Below are 22,984 nucleotides of genomic sequence, written 5' to 3' on the forward strand. Positions count from 1 at the left end.
ATTCCCGTGGACATTTTGCAATGGGTGTCTCTGCTGGGAGGGCCGCACCGAATCTCCCACAATTCCCACTCACAACTAGCCTCAAGGGGTTCAGGTCAAAGTGCAATCGCACCAACGCATGACGAATTGCGCGAAGTCATGAATACTGCAAAGTCCCCTATGTAGCCGCGACGGCAAGGGGGTGCACAACTATAGGTGTTATTTAGTTTGACTTCAAATAATAGTCACACGAAATATAGCGGCGTAGACTTCAAAGCCATTTCTCGTGCACTCAATCATTGCAGTCACTTTAACACGTGGGAGGCATTCGCGACCAGTATCATCCATGAGATGGGGTTTTTTTAGGGGTTAGATCGCGTAAATATAAATGTTAGTTTAAAGCCGGCACCACCCGACACAGCCAATTAGTGAACGGTTGTACTCAGATTGTGTAAATGTTGTGGATTTGCTCTCCAACACACCGGTGTGCTGTACTCGTAACGAATTGGCACGTTCTGTTTACGCTATAAACCTTACAAATTGGCTCTGTCGATGGTGGCGGGTTTATCGACACATTCATTTTTTAACCGATCTAACCCAAACCACTCCCCCCCCATATTATGCATTGCAGCCACCTTTATTTACACGCCGATTTCAGTGCGACGTTTCATATTTTGATTCCGCGAAACAATGAAAGTGAAACGTCCTTGCCGCCACTTCTAACCCTGCGCACGTGCGCATGTGCGCGCGCACGGTGACTGATGCATATGACGTCATGGATATTGCCCTCCCCCCCCCCGCCGTTCATAATATAATTACACTGGTCAACAAAAAAAAAATTCTGGCCTGGACTTTTGCAGCTGTTTTAGACTAATTTCAGGATGTTGAGCTCAGATTTGCTCTATCACATCTCATTTTTATGCTATCGGAATACCCCATTTTCATTGATTTTACCCGAAATTAACTCTGTCACTTATGATTGCAAGTTGTTGCGAGTCAGTGACTGCTTTAGTGTTAAACTATGGTGCTGTATTTTTAGGATAGTGTGTTTATAATATCATTTTATGTAGATATCCACATTTATTTAATATTTTTCTTCTGCAGTTTTTATTGAAAATGCAATATTTGATATCTCAAAACCCTGATGTGATAGACAAACACTGATGCCAGATTTTGAATCAGCACCCCAAAATTACCTTAAAACCGTTGGAATACCTTATGCCAGAAAAGTGTGTTGACCAGTGGTATTTGTTTAGCCCTCATTGCAGCCGGATCTCTCACGAAGGCTGACGTGTTATGTCACTACAGCTTTCACAGGGTTTTTCCCATTTTTGCGGAAGGAAATGCCCATGTTTCTGGATGCAGCGGAGAGGTATTTGGTGTAACGGGTGGACACAATGTCTCGGCAATTCAATGCTACGAGAAAGTTTATTATTGCGTGCAATAATACACGTTACCTTTTGTATATGTACGTTGAACTTCTTTCGCACCGTACGTGACCAACCCTGCTAAGCGGAGGTGCGAGGGAAGGATAACAAACTGAACACCAAAAGCGGTTCGAAAGAAATGAGTTTTGAATCTAGATGATTTGAAAGTTCAAAGCTCCCTGTGGCTTCCTAATATCGGACGGAGGAGAGTTCCAGAGGGCCGCAGACGCGCATCTGAAAGCGCCGCGCGATGCAGTGACCGCCGCCTTTGATCGATGGTTCGCCAAAAGCGGTTGCTGCTGCTGCTGCGTGGATGACCGGAGTTCGTGTGGTGGTTCTATGACTGCGCTATCGTAAGAGCCATTCTCGGTACTCGATCAACTCGGCACTGGACGAATCCCTCTCTGTGCCGTGTCTCTCATCGAGGTCATTTGACCAAAGTTCACCGTGCTAGCAGCGTGGCATGCTGAAGAGGAACCTGCCATGGTCTGGTCCAGGTATCACCAGGGTTGGGCAATCACACTCGGGTCACCGTGTTTGTAGCACAACGCGTTAACCACTATTCCATTCCATACAGTAACAAATTGTTTAAACGCATCGTTAGTCGTATGCTCGATAACGACAACTTGCATTGTTATTGTGTATGCTTTAATCGTGAAAGCGCTTCTCACCTGTGTATGTATGCGTGTGTTTATGGAGCAGCGTGGGGCTCATCCTACAGTTAGAGAATGGACACGAGACACTGCAGCGTGCACAGATTGCACTCAATAATTTACTGCAGAAATATGTAGAGTGTCTACGTTAACTTGGCAAATGGCATCAGACGTTGAGCTCTTAGTCACGCAATACACAATGTTATTCGGTAACAGTTCCAATCGACATCTGCCATATGACAAATGGAGCTCTTCGGACGCGAAAATACGACACTTAATCCATTACTCTCATGCCTCTTGTTGCTGTCGTTCGTGTTGCTAAGATGCGTTCGACGGACAGGGCACAAAAGACGCAAACGCCAGGGACCCCCAATTGGAGTGGCCAGTCCCAAATAGCCCCCAGAATAAGGACGGAATTTTTTTTTACAATTCGCGTCGACGAGCTGCAGCTGTCGACAACCTGGCTCGCAAACGGCGACGGGAGATAGACCCCCCCCCCCCCCCCCACATCGTAAAGGCGATCAGCAAGAAGCCATTCCCATAGCACGTTCGATGAAACTCGAGCAGGAGGAGGAGGAGGGGGAGGCGCACGCAGCGCCGAATCTGCCACCAACTCCTCCGGCCAAATGCCCTGCCCCGGCCATTCCCGGCATAGCGCCCGCCTGCCCTGGCCCCCCGCCTGCCCTGGCCCCCACCTGCTCTGCCCCCTGCCTGCCCTGCCCCCAGCCTGCCCTTGCCCCCACCTGCCCTGGCCCCCACCTGCCCTGCCCCCCCGCCTGCCCTGCCCCCCCCCGCCTGCCCTGCCCCCTGCCTGCCCTGGCCCCTGCCTGCCCTTGCCCCCCGCCACTTTATTGATTTGACTTCATTGGCAGCGGGTAGCCTCAACATCTCAACGCAAAGGGGCGAAGGGAGAGAGCTGAAGAGGGCTCGCATGAGAATTCCAACGCGGTCGGACGGGCTGGAGGCCCGCGTTCAGTCTGTCACTCTGTTATGAGAGTGGCAATGAGTTTCGTTTTGGAATAAAGTCGATTATGCCCGATAATCAATTACACAAAATATATTTAAAAAAAGTTTCTACCAAGAAAAATAAACAAAAAACAAAAAAAAACCACTTGGCATTCCATATTGAATCGCTCTGCATTTCTTTGGGAGTGCAGCTGTCTAACCCCATGCTAACCGACAGTCGTCATTCGCTGACCAAGGCCGCACACAAATCCGACATCGGCTCGACGATTGCGAGTTATAGGCTTTTAATCCCTATTGCTTTTTCAAATAAACTTGTATTCGTTCTCAGACTTGCTGCCCAATTGCCTTCCTACTCAGCGGAGGGAGCGCTTTGCAATTTTGGAAGCCACTGTACGGATGGCTCTGTGCCTGTTGCTGCAGTAAAAACACTTGGGATGTCGGTGATACACTCAAAAATTTTTATTTTTATTTTACCAGGTAAGGCCCACTGAGCTATATAGCTCTTTTTTCAGAAGCGACTTGGCAATCACAAATTATAGCTCAACGAAGTGGCTTATCGCGTGGAAGTGTTTTCTTTATTGCAGCCAAATACTCTAAATGCGTGACGTTAATTCTCAATGTGAAGAGAAAACCCGGAGGACCCGGAGACAATCCACGCGACCACAGGAAGAGAGAGAGAGAACATGCAACTCCAAAGGTACAGCAGTCGTCACGGTCGGGATTGAACCCACGACCTCTTTTATACCAGGCGAGGTAATTCACATCTCGCCACCGTGGCACCCACATGCTCCTCTTTGTCATCATTCCCGCACACTGTGACCTCTGGCAGTGAAGCGGCAGCAGCTCTGCGGTTGGACGCTTTGCTGGTGGTCGATCCCCTGACCCCTAACGCAGACATCAGGGAGAGAGTGGTGTACATTCCACGTTCCCGTGGTGGGAGAAAGTCCATCCTAACGTTGACCGCTGGTGCATCGCCACGCAGTGACGCTCGTTTGATCAAGCGTGGAGGGATGACCGTTCACATCCCAACCGAAATGTGAACAGCCCTGCAACTGTGAGTCAAGAGACGATGCCACAGCTGTTCTGGTCACGTAATTATTGTGGGCATTGAAAAATGTAGGGATAGTTTGGTTAAAAATTTTGTAACCGTTCAAAATTGACACATCTCAACATCTATTGGTTCAGTTATAATGTGAGGCAAATGACATTCTCGTAAAAAAGAAACGCATGCATCGATATACTCGCACTAACTTTGAAAACACCTTCCAGATGAGTTACACAGATTGCATATGAGAAATGTCAGTCATGACACTCCCTTAAATAATAACAAAAATGAAGGTAAATACAAACCATTGATGTGCTTTATGTATGTGGTTTGAACTTATTTCGCACAATACGTAGCCAACCCTGCTAATCAGAGGTGCAGGGGACGGACAACAAACTAAACATGAACGCAGTTCTAAATAAATTAGTTTTCAATTTCGATTTCAAAGTGCATAGCTCCAGTGGCTTCCTAATATCGGAAGGAAGAGCGTTCCAGACGGCCGCAGAAGTGCACCTGAAAGCGCACGATGCAGTGACCACCTTTGTTTGATGGTCCGTCAAAAGCCACTGCGAGGATGACCGGAGTTCGCGTGATGGGTTATGTTCCTTGACGTGATCAGCAAAGTATTGTAGCTCATTTGTGGCAAACACGTTGTGTGTGTAATGAGAGCGATCTTCTAACGTATTCGTTCGGCAACCAGCAGCCAATGCAGCTCGGCGAGCATGGGACGTACATGGTCAGATCTTGCAGTACCCGTCACGACACGCGCCAGAGGATGTTGTCCACGCTGCAACTTGGTAATGTTATTTATTTTGCCATACGTCCCGTAGAGTAGCGAGTTGCAATGATCGAGCATTCTCGAAACAATGTTAGACTATGCCACGACTCAATCGCGGTCGAATGCGTCGTAGGGCCCTGATGTGAAAATTGCAGAACCTGAATATATTTTGCACGTGGTGATCAAACGTCTAAAAGTAGAATAACAATGTTAAAATCCACATTGAGCCACAAAGCGGCTGCATAGAGACGCACACACAATCTGTTTAATCACAGGCAGAGCCGCTGACATAAAAACAACATGAATGTTCAAGCAGAGCCACGACTATAGCCCCAGACTTTGTAGGTTTGTGGAGTTATGTTGCAGCTATAAACACATCCACGTTATAGCTCAGATGGGACAAGAGGATGTTTTATAGTCATTAACAATTCCGCCCCACTCTACCTATGACATTATGGAGACGGATTGGTTATTGCCACTTTAGAAAGGACCCATAAAATGGAAACATCTAAGGGGTTGCTCTCTACTCTAACCTTCTAGGGTTTTACAGTTTACTTTTGCATCATTATTATTCTTGACGGTGGTCATCTGAGAGCACGTCCACGACGGAGATGGAGCGATGGTATCAGTTCGCGTGCAGGAGCGGAGTGGAATATTGCAACGCGAGATCGCGAGAGGCGGCCGGGCGGCTTGGGGCGGCCTTCACCTAGCAAGGGAGTGATCACGGCTTTACGATGACCATGACGACGACGATGATGACTTTCACAAGTGACATGAAATCGCTTCGCATCCGACGGTGCGTGGTTTCTTGAGCAGAAAGAAATCAGTCGGGGGCCCCCAGGGATCGTGGCCCTCTCCCGGCAAAGGGGTACGGGGGTCTCGGGGCACACGTGGGCGGGCACACAAAGACAAAGATCCCCCGTATAGCCTTAACAGACTGTTGGGACAAGTGATGTTAGCGAGCAACTATGAAGGCCAGAACGGCACACGAGGAGGTTGTTGGCCAACACCACGCCCGGCCGCCTTCGTCTCCCCAGTGGCGATGTTTTACACACCACACCAGGGACTAATTTGAGGCTGAGTCGGCCTAGGGGAGGCCGAGGACCGGTTCAGATAATCGCCACTGGTGTTGGCCGTGAGCGGGAAGTGAACTCGGGTCGCTGGGTTCGTAGCGCCGCGTAGCGCTCACCGCTACACGACACAGACGCACGCGCACACACACAGACACACACACGAAATCTGTGTGTGTGTGTCTGTGTGTGCCGACCTCCGAGATTTCGCACAAAAAAACGAACGTTGGACCTAGCCGGAGTTCCGGCGCTGGGGGTCTGTGCAGCGACACTCGGCCAGGGAGCTCTCCGCGATGGCTTTTCACGCGAGGGTGACCACCCCGTCTGGGTCTCGTCTAGACGGCTGTTCACGCGAGGGTGACCACCCCGTCTGGGTCTCGTCTAGACGGCCAACTGCACTGCGAGGGCGCGCAAGGCAGGCGGTGGGGGGGGGGCGAGCGGGCGCCGCTGCGAACGAGTGACCTCTGACACCTCGCTCGCTATCGGCGTCGCATCGCAGCGCGGCCCCCAGCACGATGCCGACGCCTGTTCGTCGCTCCGCCGCATCGATCGGCAATGGGAGTGGGGGTGTGAGGACGCGGGTTCGTGAAGGCACAGAGAGAGACCCACCTATTGCTGACATCGCGGGCTGTAATGAAGGATGGCCCCGCATTGTGTAATGGCTCTTCGCCATAGGATGTTAGGCATCGATTGTGGCAATCGTGCGTCTGACTGTGGATTGATTAGGAGTGCTGAAGAGGGTTCACCTGATCCAGAAGCTACACTTCGACTTGCGTCGGGAATGGTGGTGGCAGTGCCAACCTGTAAACTTGTAAATCTGTCAACCCAGTGATCTGGATGCAAGCAATGGTGCATGATGTAAAACTAAATTATTATTATTTTACCAGGTAAGGCACACTGAACTGTGTAGCTCTTTATCAGAAGCGACCTGGCTATCACAAATTAAAGCTCAACGAAGTGGTTTGTCGTGTGGAAATGTATAGCAGCCAAATACTCTAAACGCGTGTTTCTAAATGTGGAGGGAAAAACTCGAGGCCCCGGACAAAGGTCATCGTGACCACGGGGAGAACACGCAAACTCCAAATATACAGCAGGCGTCAGGGTCGGGATCGAGCACACGACCTCCTGCATACCAGGCGAAGTAGTTAACATCTCGTCGCTACGGCGCCCCCAGATTGTAGATTTCACTTCACAAGAAACTTCAGAAACCACTTGGCTCGAAGACGGCCGTGTAGCGAGTGGTTTTGTGATTCCATCTACAGCGAGCTGCGAGTATTATCCCCTCGCACGCGTGGATTTCCCCCCAGGTAGTCCATGACTCCTCTTGCACCGACAGCACAGCGAGCACGAGGCCCTGCTGTGATGGCGGCGATTGGGGCAGTGAGCGGGAGCGGTCGGTGTGCGGTTTCGGGGGGTGGGGTGGTGGTGGTTGTGGTGGTGGTGGTTGTGGTGGTGGTGGTGGTGGCGCGAGACGGCTCTCACGCACAGGGGTCCCCCGTCATATCGGGTGCTTCTCCCTGAGATGCATTGGTGCGCTGACCTTCGGGGCCGCCAGCTGCGTCTGTAGATTGTGCACGGTGCTACCGTCTCCACTGGCCTGTCTCACGCTGCGTCTTCTTCTCGTCTCATCGCTTTGCCAAGCCCCCACCCCCGTGCAAAGCCTTTCCCGTGTGCGTCTTGTTGTTACGGACATCTCGGGTACCTTCCGAGCACTCTTTAATCACTCAATATATTCGTGCATGTATCCTTATCCCCTTGTTGTTAACAGTATTGACATTCATTGGGGCTTTGCTGCATGTTTGACATTGTTCGGAAATGTACAAAAAAAAGTGCGTTTTATCTTATCTTAATGAGATTTAGATAGCGCCTCTACCAAGACGCTTTACATAACGTGGTAATTGAGATGAAGAATTGGGTTATTGTAAGTGGTGGTGTACTTTTGATGACAGTAAAACAAGAGGGATTGATTAGGTGGGGTTGGGGTAGGCCTTGGTCCTAGCTGGGGGCTGGGCCATGTAAGATATAATGAACGCTCTGAATCTGTAGGGTGCAGTGGTAGTGCAGCAGGTTCATGCATTGCACTAAGAATCTCAGGGTCAAAGTTGTATTCCCAGTCACGGCTACCATCAGTGGCAAGTGATATCTGAACCGGTCCCAGCCCCCCTCCCTCCCTTCACCAACCCGCACTGACAAGAAAGGTGAAGTATGATGAAAGTAATACCTCTCCGGCCAACAAGGGCGTGGGAAGGCATTAAAGAACGAGTGGATTGTGAAAGGCCTGTGAATCGTTCATTATTATTTATCACAGACTAGAGCATGTGCTCCTCACCATCATGGAGAGAACTGTGATGGTATCTTTTTTTTTTGGTGATTATAAGCTCAGCATAAATCGTTGTCCCCAGTAATGTACACTAAAACAATAATGTATTGATGGGCCGCATTGGCAGTTGTGCCCAGGCCAATTTTTTTTTATTAACAAAAATATTCCATCTACCGATAAAAGATTAAGAGTCAACAACCTCTCCACCACACCCCAAAAATGGCGTTCATACAACACCTGTCACGCACGCTGACATGCAATCACTTTTAATTAGAATATAATTATTTTACTAAACAAAAAAGTAAACACTTATTGAAAACCTCGGCGTAGCTTGTAAAGTAAAAAAGCTGCATCTCAAGTGGTCCTCACACTTTGTTCAATATGTAAACAACACTAAAACAACGCTTCGTGGTGCATCTATTGGCCTTTTGAGAACACGACCTGTGGGGTCGGGGGACTGCGCCTTTCACGCAGGAATGTCCACGAGGAAGGCTGTATGTCATTTTCAAATTAGGGGGGTGGGTGTGGGTGGGTGTGGGTGGGTTTGCAACGACACCACCGCAAAATGACCTGCAACACCACCGGGCCACACAGCGCCGGTGATGTCACACGGCGATGAAGGTTTACTTGAAAACACATGGCCCGACTTGGCAGTTGTTCGCTTATCGCTATTGGGCCGTGGTGGTGGCGGCGGCGGTGGCGGATACCGAGAAACACCAATCGCCTGCGAACGAGCAGGCCCGACGTGGCGAGCGCGCTTTGCTCCGAACAACGAAAAGTGTTTACGGCTTCGCCGCGGTGTGGATGCGGCGCGTGTCGATGTGCCTTCGATGGCGACCGCTCGAACCGGGGTGGTGTCGATGCGCTGGGAAATTCGAGCTGAGCTAATCCCGGGGCTCTCATTTGATGGCTTCCTTATTAAATGTTTCATTCGATATGAAATAGCGAAAGTGCAATGGCATCCGGGGCTCGTGGAAAAAATGAAAACATTTTTTTAACAAGCGCGCGCCGTGTGGGATTTTTTAAAACACGCGATTCGCAAAGCGTTTGGCCGTGCGCGCAATTGGCACATGGACGTTGTTCTAACCTCATGAGCAAATGTGTTCTTATGCAGGAATTTTCAACACGGACCGAGGATGATCTCTCCAAGTCCTCTTAACTGCTGCCCACGTTTGAGTCACAACACGTAAAAGCCCCGTGCCCTCTGGATATCGACCACATTAAACGCGCTTAAGATATTGGTGCCGATCGACGAGCAGAACAAGAAAAAAAAGTCACCACTCTTTACGCAGCTTACGTAACGGCGGACCGGGCGTTATGTAAGGGTGGACGTAGTCACTTGGGCGTCATGCGGGTTGGCATTCAGAGACACAACGTCGGCGTGGCGGAGTGGATTTACAAACGAGCAGGATTTTCGCGTGTGCTTCACTTACCCCGGTCTCTCAGAGGCCTTGCGACCCTGCAGAACAACAACGGCAACAACGGGAGGGGAGCAGAAGGTGCAAAAGGTTACACCCGGTGCCTTTTTGAAGTCAGGATGCAAACAAGTACGATGCGTGTGCACACGCTCCCAGCCCTTGTTGTTGGATAGAGCCATTGGCCAGTGTCAGGAGCCCTCCCTGCCGAGTGCATTCATCTTAGAGCCCCCTGGTGTGCATTCGCAGGTCGGTACGGCGTGTTGTTCAGGCGCGATGTCCGACGTTTCGCTTCCACTCGTTCCCGAGTAAGCTTCCAGCGATCGGAGCGAAACGTCGGACATTGTGCGGGAACACAGCGCTCGCTGCGACCCGTGAACGCGCGCCGAGAGGCGTAGAGCAGCGCAACCCACGGACGTCCGCGCAGCGTTCGTTCGTCTTGCCCTGGAGAGGGTGACGACGCTACGGAAACTTTGTTTATTTTTTGTTTCGAAAAAGGATAATACGACGATTTTATGTTAATACGGCATGTTATAATAAACAAGTTGAAATTAAAACGAGAGATTGTCTGATGTAACAATGCGATAAGCTTTGACTCAAAACTTTTGTGACTGCAGGAGTTCATATTCTGAGTTTCTTTCGGTAAAGTCACGTAGATAAAAAGATTATAAAAAAATTATTAAGTGAATAAAAATGTATCCCAATTAATAAAAAAAATACAACTACGAATGTAGACTAAATGAGTGGTTTTATTATTTTTACTTTATTTTTATTTTCCTTCACTTTATTTTTTAATATTATTGTTCTATCTTTCGCGACTTTACCGAAAGAACCAAATAAAATGCGATAAACTTAGAAACGACGAGCCACGCGGTACTTGCAATCAGAATAACTTTGGCAAACCTGGGGAGCGGTGGAAACGGACATCTTACAAAAAGCTTCCAATTATTTGCGGGCGCACATTCAAACACCACCGGATAATAGGCACCTGCAGAGTCCCATCACAGAAATGTGGGCCCTGTCTTTCACTTCAACACAAAATTGCTCCGAACTTTTCACCCCCACGCTTTAATTTGACGGCCTCCTGTCTTGTCTGCTTTCATAAAAAAAAAAAATTTTCTTTCACGGCTTTTTTTTTGTCCTCCAGCAATCGGGATCAATTTTCTCAAAGGCAGCGCTGCTCTCTAGCTCTGCAGTCTGCCTCGGGAGGTAATTATTGCTCGCGGCTCGCCTTAAACTTGCGAGCCGCGCGCACGGAACTGTGGAGTCGCAGTCGACTTGTTTCTGTTTTGACTCTCCGCGTCAATCTCGCCTAGACACATCAAACACTCCGCTCTGCGCTAGCTGCCTACGAGGCTGCACTGCATTCTGCCACGGAACCCTTCAGAGGTTCTTCATTGGTAGCTCAACCAAGTGGAAGGGGCTTGACGAGAGAGAGAGGGAGCTCAAGAGAGCTCCTCTAGACCGTATTTGGCCTACTCTTCCACGCTGGCCAGGCGTCTTGGAAGAGGGGGGAGGACCCACACTTTACCCCAGCACATGCGGCCCTGCCGATTGACGAACTGGTCACCCAAAGGTGGCCGTCGTAAAATGATCTTCTTGAAGATTTCCATTGGGGACAACTCGTAAATTGCAAAATAAATCTTGATTTTAAGCTTTCGTGACTGCGGGAATCCATAACAGACGACGAGACAAGAAGGCTCACATGATCGAGCCTCTCACCTTTCTGAAAAGATGCCGATTTTATTTCTACCAACGTGACTTTACCGAAAGAACCAAAGAGTATGCAAACAATGTCCACCCTTACGCATCAACATCGAATGCGACGCTGTGTTCGTGTGGCGACGGTGTTCATCACGAGCAGGGCATTGGACGTCATTCCCTTGTCAGAGAATACGGGATCTGTCTGCCGGCGACGCTCTTCGCGAGGAGACTCCAAAACGTCGTGCGCCTCCCCTCTCCGCGCAGCGGCGCCTTCATGAGTTGAAGCGAGCGAGCGTGAGCGCGGCACAACTTCTGATTTATCTCTGCGGTGTCACTCGGACCCCGTGGAGAGACCGCGTCGGGTTCCAGCGTCTCGCCAGTGAAACAAATTTCGTCGGTGAAGCGCCCACGTGGTGACCGGCGAGACGGAGAAGCTCGCTTCACATCGCCGCGCCTGCGAGGACGGGCGTCTTCGCGTTCGTCGTGCGTCGTCGAACACGAGTGGAATGGCACGAAAGCGAGGCGTTGAATTTCACGCACAGAGCTGCTTTTGAAGAGCCAAACGCCCACGCGTACCGCGAGTATGGGCCCACCTTGTTAGAAACTAACGGTGATGAGCCTCAGGGAGTCTCATCTTCTTGTGTGCGGTTCAGCACGTTCTTGTTTTGGGGGCGCCGCAGTTGCGAGATGTTAACTAACCTCGCCTGGTATACAAGAGGTTGTGGGTCTGATCCCGACCCTGACGCCTGTGTTTTTGAAGTTTGCGTGTCTCTCTCCCCGTGGTCGCGTGGAATTATCTCCGGGTCCCCTGGTTTCCCCCTCCACATTTAGAATCAACATGCGTTCATAGAATGTGGCTGCTATATATTTCCACGTGATAAGCCACTTTGTTTAGCTGTCATTTGTGGCCAGGTCGCCTCTGAAAAAAGGGCCATGCAGATCAGTGGACCTTACCTGGTAAAATAACAAAGAGTTGATTTTGTTCGTAACTCAATAGGAACCACGAAGACCATGGACTTCTGCGTAGCCTTCACGATGACGGAAATGAGACGTGGACGTGACATCACGCTTGAATAGCCTCTTTATTCCTCTTACGTTTTATGTAACGCAGCCTTTGTTTGGTTACTGCATTCAATGTGATTTTGAATACCATGTCGTTTCTTTGTAAAAAAAAAAACGATGTCAAGCAAATTAATTAAAATCGAGATGTATAAAAATTGCATGTAGGGAAATACAAGCGTGATGCCGCTTTAAATCAAGATTGTAGAGTCCTATATTAACATACTATGTAATATTTTCCGTTGTATATTCACTGCTAGATAAAGGCTTTCTCCAATATAATTTTAACATGTTACTATATATGATCTGCCATTTGTCTCCACATAAACAAGCCAGACTTTGCCGATGAGACCCAGGAGATCGAAACTCGTCCAGTTTGCTTGCATAACCGTGCTGATCTGGAAAGCCATTCGGGTGATGGACTAAAACGCGTGTTGACACGTTGTATCCACAATTCTCAACGGAAAGGGACGATTATATTTTGCTTTTACCGTTTATTATCCCACCAAATTAGGAGTTTCATTTATCTACAAATGAGAAGAGTGATAGAAAGCAAATGACAATGAAGGTTAGACTAATTTAAATGACAAAAAAATACAACCAATCACGTGGAAAAGAGGCATGTTTTTCGGCGTGCTTGTGTATTACAATTGAATACGCACCATGCATATTACCCCAATCTATAACTTCCCAAGTAATAAACTAAATAATGCTTCGTCCAGTATCTCCACGTAGCAAGATCTTTTAGCGTATCATCCTGCAAGCGCTCCACACTTGGTGAGGAGACATGGCACTTTGCATTAAACACACCCACGTCTTCAAACTCCGTTTCGCAGTGGTACACAAGAATTGTAAAAACAAAAAAAACTCAACACATTTATCAATGTGGTATGTCTCTGTATGTTGAACTTATTTCGCACCGTACGTAGCCAACTTTGCTAATCGGAGGTGCAGGAGGGAAGGGCAACAAAAGAAACACAAAAACACCGCCTTAAAAGGAAACATATATTTTTCCACATTTCGAGGATGACCGTGCCAGTGAAGCAACCAACTCCTCCAATGCACGCGCGCCACACAGCAAGAACGCACTCTCCCCAACCTAAACTGTTTACTTCACCGCAGCGTAAATGGTGTTTTAAGCTTTAAGCCAATTTCTGCCCCAAGTGCAGAGGCCCAATGTTTGGATGAGCCGGGAGTGGCGGCGTTGAGGTCAATCACTCAGGGCCCCCGCCAAGAGAGCGACTCGTGGCAAAGAGGGCTTCAGGCCACGCCAGGCGTCGTCACCCCCCACCCCACCTCTCCCGGCGAGGAGGCTGGGATCAGAAAGGCTACTCCTCCTGACAGACGGCCCGGATCGCCTCTCCTGGTGGAAAATCCACTCACGCCTCCTCCATCATCCTACGATGGAGGGCTCTCGTGGCCAATGCACACACGAAAAAAAAACATCTGAAAACCCACCACAGTCTGTACCCCCTGCTTGTTGACGGGAATTGCAGATGTTCTTCGTCCTTTAAGAGTTTAACTGTCCTCCTGGCTGAATGGGCGCTGGCCAGCGTGGTGAACCACGGCAAATATAAAACTAAAAAGTCAACATAAAAACCCATGACTGGCATGGCGACAGGGAGGCCTTCAACCACTGGTGTACTCAGAGAATGGCTGGAGTTTATTATTTTTTTTATGGAAAACTTTACCCTTGAGCCTGAAAACTCACCTTTGGACAGATTACACTGAACGTAAGCAGAGAGTTCGACTTTCTGAAATGTATAATATAAAACAGGTTTTCCAATTCGAGTGAAACACAAATCACCGTTTTGATCTCTTGAACATGTATCATGATATGCCACATCGAATGAAGACTCATTAATTTTGAGACTATTTTACAACCCTTACCATAGCCACATAAGCTACGTTATCCACAGTTGTGGGGATGTTGTAAGCTGTATGGACAAGCGCTTCATAGGTCATCGGATTCCTCCAGGACAAAATAAAGATTCTGACTGTGATTTTGACGTGTTCACATCCCGATCCTGCCTCCCCATCCCACCAGCAATTCCGACGTCACAATTCAATCAGTGTGTTCTCTCTCACTCGTGGGTCTCCCTTGTCCTATGGCTTGTTTTGCTGTGCCTCATTCCTTCCATTAGCCTAAAGATATTGAGTGCACGCATCCATGTAGACTGAAGAATCAAGTGATGTTTACATGCCTCCTGTTTGAGAGTTGGGCCGTGAGGCTAGAGCAGACACACCACGTGACCCAACGGAATGGGCGTCTATCATCCACTTCATTGTCCAGGCAGAGTGCTCAGACGGCGAGATGTTAACTACCTCGCCTGGTGTACAGGAGGCCGTGGGTTGGATCCAGACCCTGAAGCCTGCTGCATATTTGGAGTTTGCATTTTATATCTCCCCGTGGTCACGTGGATTTTTCTCCAGGTCCTCCGGTTTATCCCCCACATTTAAATACGTGTGTTTAGGATATTTGGCTGCTATAAATATCCACGTGATAAGCAACTTCGTTCAGCTCTCAGTTGTGGCCAGGTCGCTTCTGAAAAAAAGAGCTATATAGCTCAGTGGGCCTTACCTGGTCAAATTAACTTGTTTATATTTATTTAAAAAAAACGGAGGGGTGGAGGCTGGGCTTGAACCGTTGACCCTTGTAAACTGCCATGCAGGTAATCCCATTGATCACCGAGTCATTCAGCTGCTCAGCAGGAGGAGGTAAATCGCGGTGATGTTTTCGTGGTGGCTCACTGCTCGCTTTCCTACTTTACCCGAGCAGGTGACATTAATGGTCATACCAGAGGTCAAATTCGCGTTTGAACGTTCAAACATTTAGCTGTGCTCTTTTCCGTAGACGGTCGTTACCCAGCGGTGGACATTTCACATTTCTCTGCTGGGAACCAGCCTCTCCACAGGACAGCCACTCATGACTTTTCACGAAGTAGTACAATATTATGAGTACAGTATCCCATTAATACGATTGGCTGAGCCCAACTCCAATAATGACTTTAAACTCACAACCTCCCAGCCGTTTGACACATGATCTATCACAGAGATAAGGGTACTCTCAACGCTGATAGCGCGGGCGTGTTGGTAATGAGGACACCACGCACTTATTGCCTTGCTGTAGCTCTAGCAAGAGGCTGGGGAATGTAAATATACATAAATATATATACATACACAGAAGAGGATTGTCGCTTTGCCATGCAGCTGAACCATGTCAGGGCAGCGCATTTTTTTTTTCAAACGTCAAATGCTCCGTGCCGTTGCTTCACTCCACTCGGCGTGACGTGTGGCCCCCGCAGAGACACGAACCCACGAGATTGGGCGGCTTTCTGCTTGGATAGAAAGCTGCCCCCGGAGTTGGCTCCAACGATGTCCACCACGGAATCCTGAAACCGCGTCCCGTCCCCCCCCCCTCACCCCCCCCCCCCCGGGACCGTTCTCCAAAAAACAGCTCCGCTCCGTGTTTGTATCGGCTAACAGTTTGTGAACGCGATAAAATGTCAAAACAGAAATACGCGTTAAGTGCACGCCTCTCTATACTTATTCTCCCCCCAATGAATCAGATCTGTGGCATGATCAGAAACGCAACTGCAGTGCGGTTATGAGAAAATCGCTGAACCATATATATTTATATATATATACTCCTTATGTTGACTAGATTGAAAACTCATTTCTTTAGAACCACTTTTTGCGTTTAGTTTGCTGTCCTTCCTCCACACCTCCGATTAGCGCGGTTGGCTACGCACGGCGCGAAAGAAGCCCAACAGACGTACATACACACGCAAGTCAAATTCAGTGAAGGATTTAAGCTGAATTGTGGAGATGCATCAAGTATTGGCATGCTGCACGTGGTGTGCCCACGCTGCAGTGGTGGGACGCTGCAACGTTCACAGGCAAGTTCACGGCACCGTGGCTGCTGATATCATCGACGTGTATCTCTACCAGAGTCAATTAATGGATCAGTTTGAAAACGACAGGAGGGAAAGAATTGTCAACTGAGCCATCAGCTGACACCAACAGATGACAGACGCTTGCTCAAGCGGTGCATTCTTTACATGTTTTTGCTGGAACCAATCCCGAGAGAGAGAGAGAAACGAACATTAGTAAAGTAGCCTGCGCCCTAATGGAATGGGTGTTCAATTTTTCTCGGGGAGAAGAAGAAAAAAATTAATGCCCTTGGCTCAGAGCTCATTGCATCATGTGGATATGTCTCACATTACGAGCTTAGCAGAAGAATTTTGCCGCTCAGCATGCTGCAAAGATTGAGACGATCGAAGCGACAGGAGATTGGCGCTGACTGACAAGATAACGAGGGACGGCGATGTGGAATACTCCACCACGGCGCTCGCAGTTGACCGCCGCGGAGAAAGCGACGTGAAACAAACCGCGTCGCCGCCGCCGCCGTGGACAGAGAAGGAAATCGGAGAGTTTAATGTACCCCGCAAAAAGGTGCACGCGCAATTCCTCGGAGATAACGTCCCGCTGTGGACCTCCGGTTATACGACGCCAGACAAATGACAATTTCCAAAGCGACCTGGCGAACACGCGTTGCATGGGGCTCTGTGTGGAGCGAACTGGGCTCGCTCTTCGGTCCACTTTGTCCAAACAAATTACCGTGTGCTATTCCATCCGCCAATTCATTCTCTGCTGTGATTAGCAAAGTTAAAAAAAGCTGTTTAGGAGGACTTCACCTGCCTGTCAAACCCAACTCTGCACCGCGCTACGTTTCCGTCTGGAAGGTAATGAGTCAGAACGTGTATTGCTTAAGCACGCAAGGTTATTTTGTGCGTCTATTAATGGCATAATCCGGTATGAATTATTAAATTGAGCACCAAGACAGTCATTTTTTGCGAAAACACACGGGGCAATTGCTCGTGGCCTCAAAGCAGAACCCAAGAAGGCAAAACCCCATACACGTGCTTGCATTGCTTCATCATCATCATCATCACAGCTTCCATTGCAGGAAACACAAGAGGTTAATATCCACATGTGTAAATACGGATTCTGGCCCAGAGTACAGATCGCCATGACTAAGAGTACTATATCATTATACACTGTCTGAGCAGATTGTGGGTAACAATCTAATTTAAAAAATTGCTGAAAAATTCCGTTTTTTTTCTCACGTATTTTTTTTTACATGTAAAGTCCACCAGGCTATAAAAAGAAACCTTCTGAAACGATAAAGAAAACGTTATTTTTCAGAAGCGTTTGTTTAAGCAGCAAAAACCCTGGGCCGGTTTCAACTTCGAGTCTCATCAGCAGGGCGTGGCTCGCTAAACAAACGCCGCTGGGTCTGCCAGAGGGCTTCACGACGAACGCCCCTGCAAGGGCACGAGGTGGGGACTTTGAGTGCCTGGCTCTCATTCACTCGTACGTGGTGCACTTTGCCGCGGCAACAATGCTGGGACCTCATGTTCGACTGGCCAAACAACACGACTTCAACAAACAACAAAAAACAAACCAACAAAATACCAACCTTTGCACCCTTTTTAGGTTTGAGCAAAAATATTTGGTGTGTACAATCTTAAAGAAGCTTCCACGGGATTTAGTGCTTATATGGTTTATTTATTTTTCTTTATAGTAGTGACTCGCTTACCTTCCCCATACTTTGCACTACAATCGGTTGGCGTGGTTTGTTGCTGTAAGTTTGTGACCCGCCCCTTACTGGACATCTGGTGAAAAAGAGCTTCATAGCTAATCGGATTCCTCCTGTCTTAAAGAAGATGATGATGATGATGATGATAACAATGAGTGTCGTTGACAGTGTGTTTGTTGAGGGCACCAACAGGCGTTTTGCATCAGGCCCGGTCGTCTCGTGTCTTGGCTTCCACGAAGTTGCCAGCGATTCATTTTGGGCCTCGATCGTGGGCTGGTTGGGTGATTTTATTTTTGCGCTGGCAAAACAAAAAAGAATTCTGACTGCGTTCTCGTCACACAAACAGCTGCAACCCAACTGGCCGTAATGAGTAAACTCGGGCCTGGTGACCAACCGCCAGTGAGTAAGGACGGACCCATGGGAATGGCACTCAGGGACGGGTCAAGCCCTTCCGTGGGTGTCACACTAAGCATTCTTCATCTTAGTCACCCGCAGTGAACCTCAATCGTTGTCAAAGTAGACCGCAGAAGATGCGGCCAATGCACGTTGAACTTCTTTCGCACCGTACGTATCCAACCGTGCTCGTCGGAGGTGCGGGAGAAGAACAACAGACTAAACACACGAGAAAACTGTTCTAGAAAAAATGAGTTTTCAATCTGGAAGATTTAAAAGTGCATAGCTCCAGTGGCTTCCCAAACATCGTAAAGAAGAGTGTTCCAGACGGCCGCAGGAGCGCATCTCAAAGTGCACAATGCAGTGACACTCGTATTCAACACTACAATTCAACCATTCAATTGCCTTTGAAAAATATCAGAGCACACTACAACGAGTTTTTTGTATTCCTTTAAAGACGAGAATGTCTCTTGACATCGCGCGATCGAGTCAGGGCAACACATTCTAGACAAGAGGCGAGAAACTATGTTGTTGTTTACTTACGTGTGACAAGTAACATCACTCACATTGCCAGCCAAATGTCTTAGCCATGCCGGAAAGCCGGGTCACAATCCTATTATCCGGCTTGTCCTGTTATCCACAAAATTGTAAGCAAGCAGACGTTCTAAGCAACTGGCAAATATAGTGATACATGTACCCAGATGCAGAGCACGAAGACTGCAGGATATTGGTATGACACATCACGCATATGGTGCTGCGTGGCATGCCTTGCATACCAGGAGACTTCCCGTATCTTACCGTATTGTGACTCACAGGAACTCATTGTTGCATGCCAAGATTTGTAATGCCTTTGTCTTTCGGATAGAATTCCAGTTTCATGATAGTAAGCGTCGTTAAGTACTGTCATTTCTTAAACCTCCTCGAATACACAGCATCGATCAGTTTAGCACGTAGGCTTTCGCGACCAATATCATCCATAATACAGGTTTGCTTTTGGGTTAGATCGCGTAAATACAAATGGGTCGTTAAACCCGCCACCACCCGACATGGCTAATTAGTGAAGGTTTGTCACGTAAACAAAACGTGGCCAATTCGTCACGAGTACAGCACATCGGTGTGTTGGAGAGCCAAGCCACAACATTTAGAATCCGAGTACGACGTTTTGCCAGTAATTACAACTATCACACCTTGTGTACTTTAACAAAAACTGAAACTATATATTTATATTTTTTAAACGATAAACTATTTATATTTGTCCAGGTAAGGCCCACTGAGCTATGTAGCTCTTTTTCAGAAGCGACCTGGTCACAAATGATAGCTCAACGAAGTGGCTTATCACCATGTGGAAATTTATTGGAGGCAAATACTGTAAACGCGTGTTGTTGATTCTAAACGTGGAGGGGAAAACCGGAGGACTCAGAGAAAAATGCGCGGACAGAACACGCAAACACCAAATATACAGCAGCAGGCGTCAGTGTTGGGATCGAACCCACGACCTCCTGAATTCCAGGCGAGGCAATTAACATCTCGCCACGTGACGAGCTCAACCTCCTCTGCTTTGCAATATCACAAATCGCAGGGAACTGTATCGCGCTCACCCACACCTTGCCGCGAGTGAGACCTCAGCCTACTGCGTTTTCCTCTCAACGTGTTGCACATTTGGAGTAACACATCCATCGGATGGCCTCATTATCTGAGATACTGTTAATAACCTAAAGCCCAAGTAAGCTGCGATACCCTGACATTATATTGATCTGGTTGCCCTGCACGAGCTGGAGGAGGAGGCGGTCACGTGGCTATCTGGCGATGTGGGAAGACGTCCACTCACATTTAACATCGACGTACAAATGTATTAATTTAATGATGTATTTATTTTGTGTATCTGGTGCTCCAACTGTGTAAAAGTCACGTGTAGAAGCGTTTGCAAAAACAAATCAATTATATTGATCTCATCTTATCCACATCTTGCTGACCGGCCCCTATTGGACATCTGTAAAAATGAGCTTCATTGCTCATCGGATTCCTCCAGGATAAATAAAGATTCTGATTTGCCAAAAAAAAATTCAAACCAATGTTGTTGTATTCTTGGTTCTTTCGGTAAAGTCACGTAGAAGGGAAATAATAAAATAATACTAATATAAAACAATAAAAATTCTCACGACGTGTCGACTGCAACACAAGCAATCATCATCAGGTGTGAAATCCACAGCAAGAAATTTTGAAAAAAGGGGTCATTACCTTTTTTCAAATTTTCAAAAACGTGACTTTACCGAAATAACCAAGAATATGAATCCCTGCAGTCACGAAAGCTTTAAATCAAAATTCAATGTTGTTGGATTTTGTCAGTATTGCTAAATGATACGAAAATGTCAAAGGAGCACCTGTGATTGCCTGCTCACTCCATTGTTGGTGGAAGGGCCTTACCAAGGGAGCATGACCCCTCTAGACAGTATTTGGCCTCCTCTTCCACACTGGCTGAATTTTACCACGATACATATATTGCCGTCAAAACTGTTTGTATTTCTCCAACGTACCCTTGTTAATTACGTGTGCTTCGAGATTGCCTACTCCGTATGGACATCTTCCTATATCATTATGATGATGATAATGATGATTCATGGCAGCAATAATAACAACTAGTGTTTCAAATTCGATACAAGGAAGGGGGGATAGCAGTTTGCGCGCAGAAGAACGCATCGTAGAAGCATCCAGAAGGCTGTTGTTGTACAGTTTCTCAAACATCTGCCAAAAATATACCTGCCAACGGAGTGAATTTACGTGGTCTCTACACAGGGGCTTTAGTTGGGGGGGGAGGAGGAAGTGGTGGTGGGGGGGATTCGAATAAATATGTGAAAACGCCTTTTTTTTCAAAGCGCTGCGATTGGTTTTCACAGCGAGGGAGCAAAGCAGAGAGCTTCTCCTGGCCGAGACTTCACTGCAAACAAACAGCCGTGAGCCGAGGCGCGTGCGGGGGGGGGGTGACCGACGCTGCTCGCATCGCCCACAGCGATGCCCGCGTGCCGCTGAGACGTATCCCCAATCCTGCGCCACAGGTATCTGGGCGTTTTGATCATTGACATTTTTTGTTTCGGTCATTTTTTTTGCTTCTCCAATTCTAACTACTAAGTAAAATAAAATAAAATTGAACCCGCTGCGTGTTATTGACTGCCGAACAAAATTCCTGGCATTGCTGAAAAGTCCTGTGCTGATGCCAGAAATGAAATAAGTACATATATATAAACATAAATTAATTAAGACTACTTAAGGGAGAATAACTCTGGGATTAAAAAATTATGCTGTCCTGTTAATTTGGCAGGCTTTGCTTGCATAGCCGCAAGGATGTTTATATGCTCAAAGTTTGAAATGAATATATTTACAGTATTTTAAACATAATTAGCATTGCACAAATCAAAAAGGCACTCGCCACGAATATCAATGTTACAGTACTTGCTCAAATAATGTCCATTAATCATGGATTATTATGGATTATTGGAGGCAGTTACTTTTTACTCAAGGAAGTGAACTTCATTGATATTTCCAAAATTAAAGGCCAATTAAAATGACACAAAAACTGTACTTGCAATGTGAGTGCATTCTGTTTTAAACCACGTTTAATATTAAGAAAAAATCTGGCATCAAATGTTCAGATCACATTTGACCGAATTGGTGATTGCCAGGCGAAATCACATGCTTCGCTCTGGAGGATTTTAGGCCTCACAAATATATCGCCAGACGTGTTAAATTGTAGCGTAGCATTACCTACGTGTTATATTTCCAGAGTTCAATCGTTCAAAAGTTATTTCATGAAATCATCAGGCCGAATGACACGCAGGCATTCGCACGCGTATACAGGATGCACGCATAAACACACGCAATACAGACAAAAATCCCCCGTAAAGGCTTTACAGACTGCTGGGGTAAGTGCTGTTAGCGAGCACCTATGAAGGCTGTCACAGCACACCAGGGGGTGGGTGGCCAGCACCACGCCAGGCCGTCTTTGTCTACGTCGTGGCCGTATATTTACACATTGCACCAGGCACTCATTTGAGACTGAGTCAACCTAGGGGAGGGCCCAGGACGGGTTCACATAATCGTCGCCGGTGTTGGCCGTGGACTTGAATCGAGCTCGGGTCGCCGGGTTGGTGGCGCAGCGTCGCGCCAACCGCTGCACTCCCGTTCGGGGTCACGTGTGGTGGTTGAGAAACCACGTGCACGGCGATGGCGAAGTGAGCCGCTCGCGAAACCGCCGCGAAGGGCACGGAGACTTCTCTTGGGGAGAGGCGGGCGCCAATCCACCCGCCCCGCGCAGTGCTCAGAGCGGCCTCGGCTATGAGACCACACTACGAGACCACACTACGAGACCACACTACGAGACCACACTACGAGACCACACTACGAGACCACACTACGAGACCACACTACGAGACCACACTACGAGACCACACTACGAGACCACACTACGAGACCACACGGGAAGCCACCCAGCGAGAGGGCAAGCCGGAGCTTCCCCCTTTCGCGGTCCACTTAGGAGCCCGTAAACGTGCGGCGAGGGGGTTCGCCAGTCAGTTTGTCC

General features: G+C 48.0%; 1 protein-coding gene across 7 annotated transcripts in view; it reads right to left on the reverse strand.

Moving 5' to 3' along the window:
* Positions 1-22,984, reverse strand: part of SEMA3F (semaphorin 3F) — a 377,495-nt gene that overhangs the window by 220,948 nt on the left and 133,563 nt on the right. For 3 of the 7 annotated variants that reach the window (XM_078609410.1, XM_078609414.1, XM_078609417.1), the window contains one exon: positions 9,672-9,697. The exons of the other annotated variants lie outside the window; for them this stretch is intronic. In XM_078609410.1, the coding sequence (XP_078465536.1) occupies positions 9,672-9,697 (26 nt within the window). The remainder of the gene's footprint in view (positions 1-9,671; positions 9,698-22,984) is intronic. 7 annotated transcript variants of the gene reach the window in all.

The sequence above is a fragment of the Lampetra planeri genome, chromosome 32 (assembly GCF_965212315.1).
Source record: "Lampetra planeri chromosome 32, kcLamPlan1.2.h2, whole genome shotgun sequence".
In the NCBI taxonomy this organism is placed as follows: domain Eukaryota; kingdom Metazoa; phylum Chordata; class Hyperoartia; order Petromyzontiformes; family Petromyzontidae; genus Lampetra; species Lampetra planeri.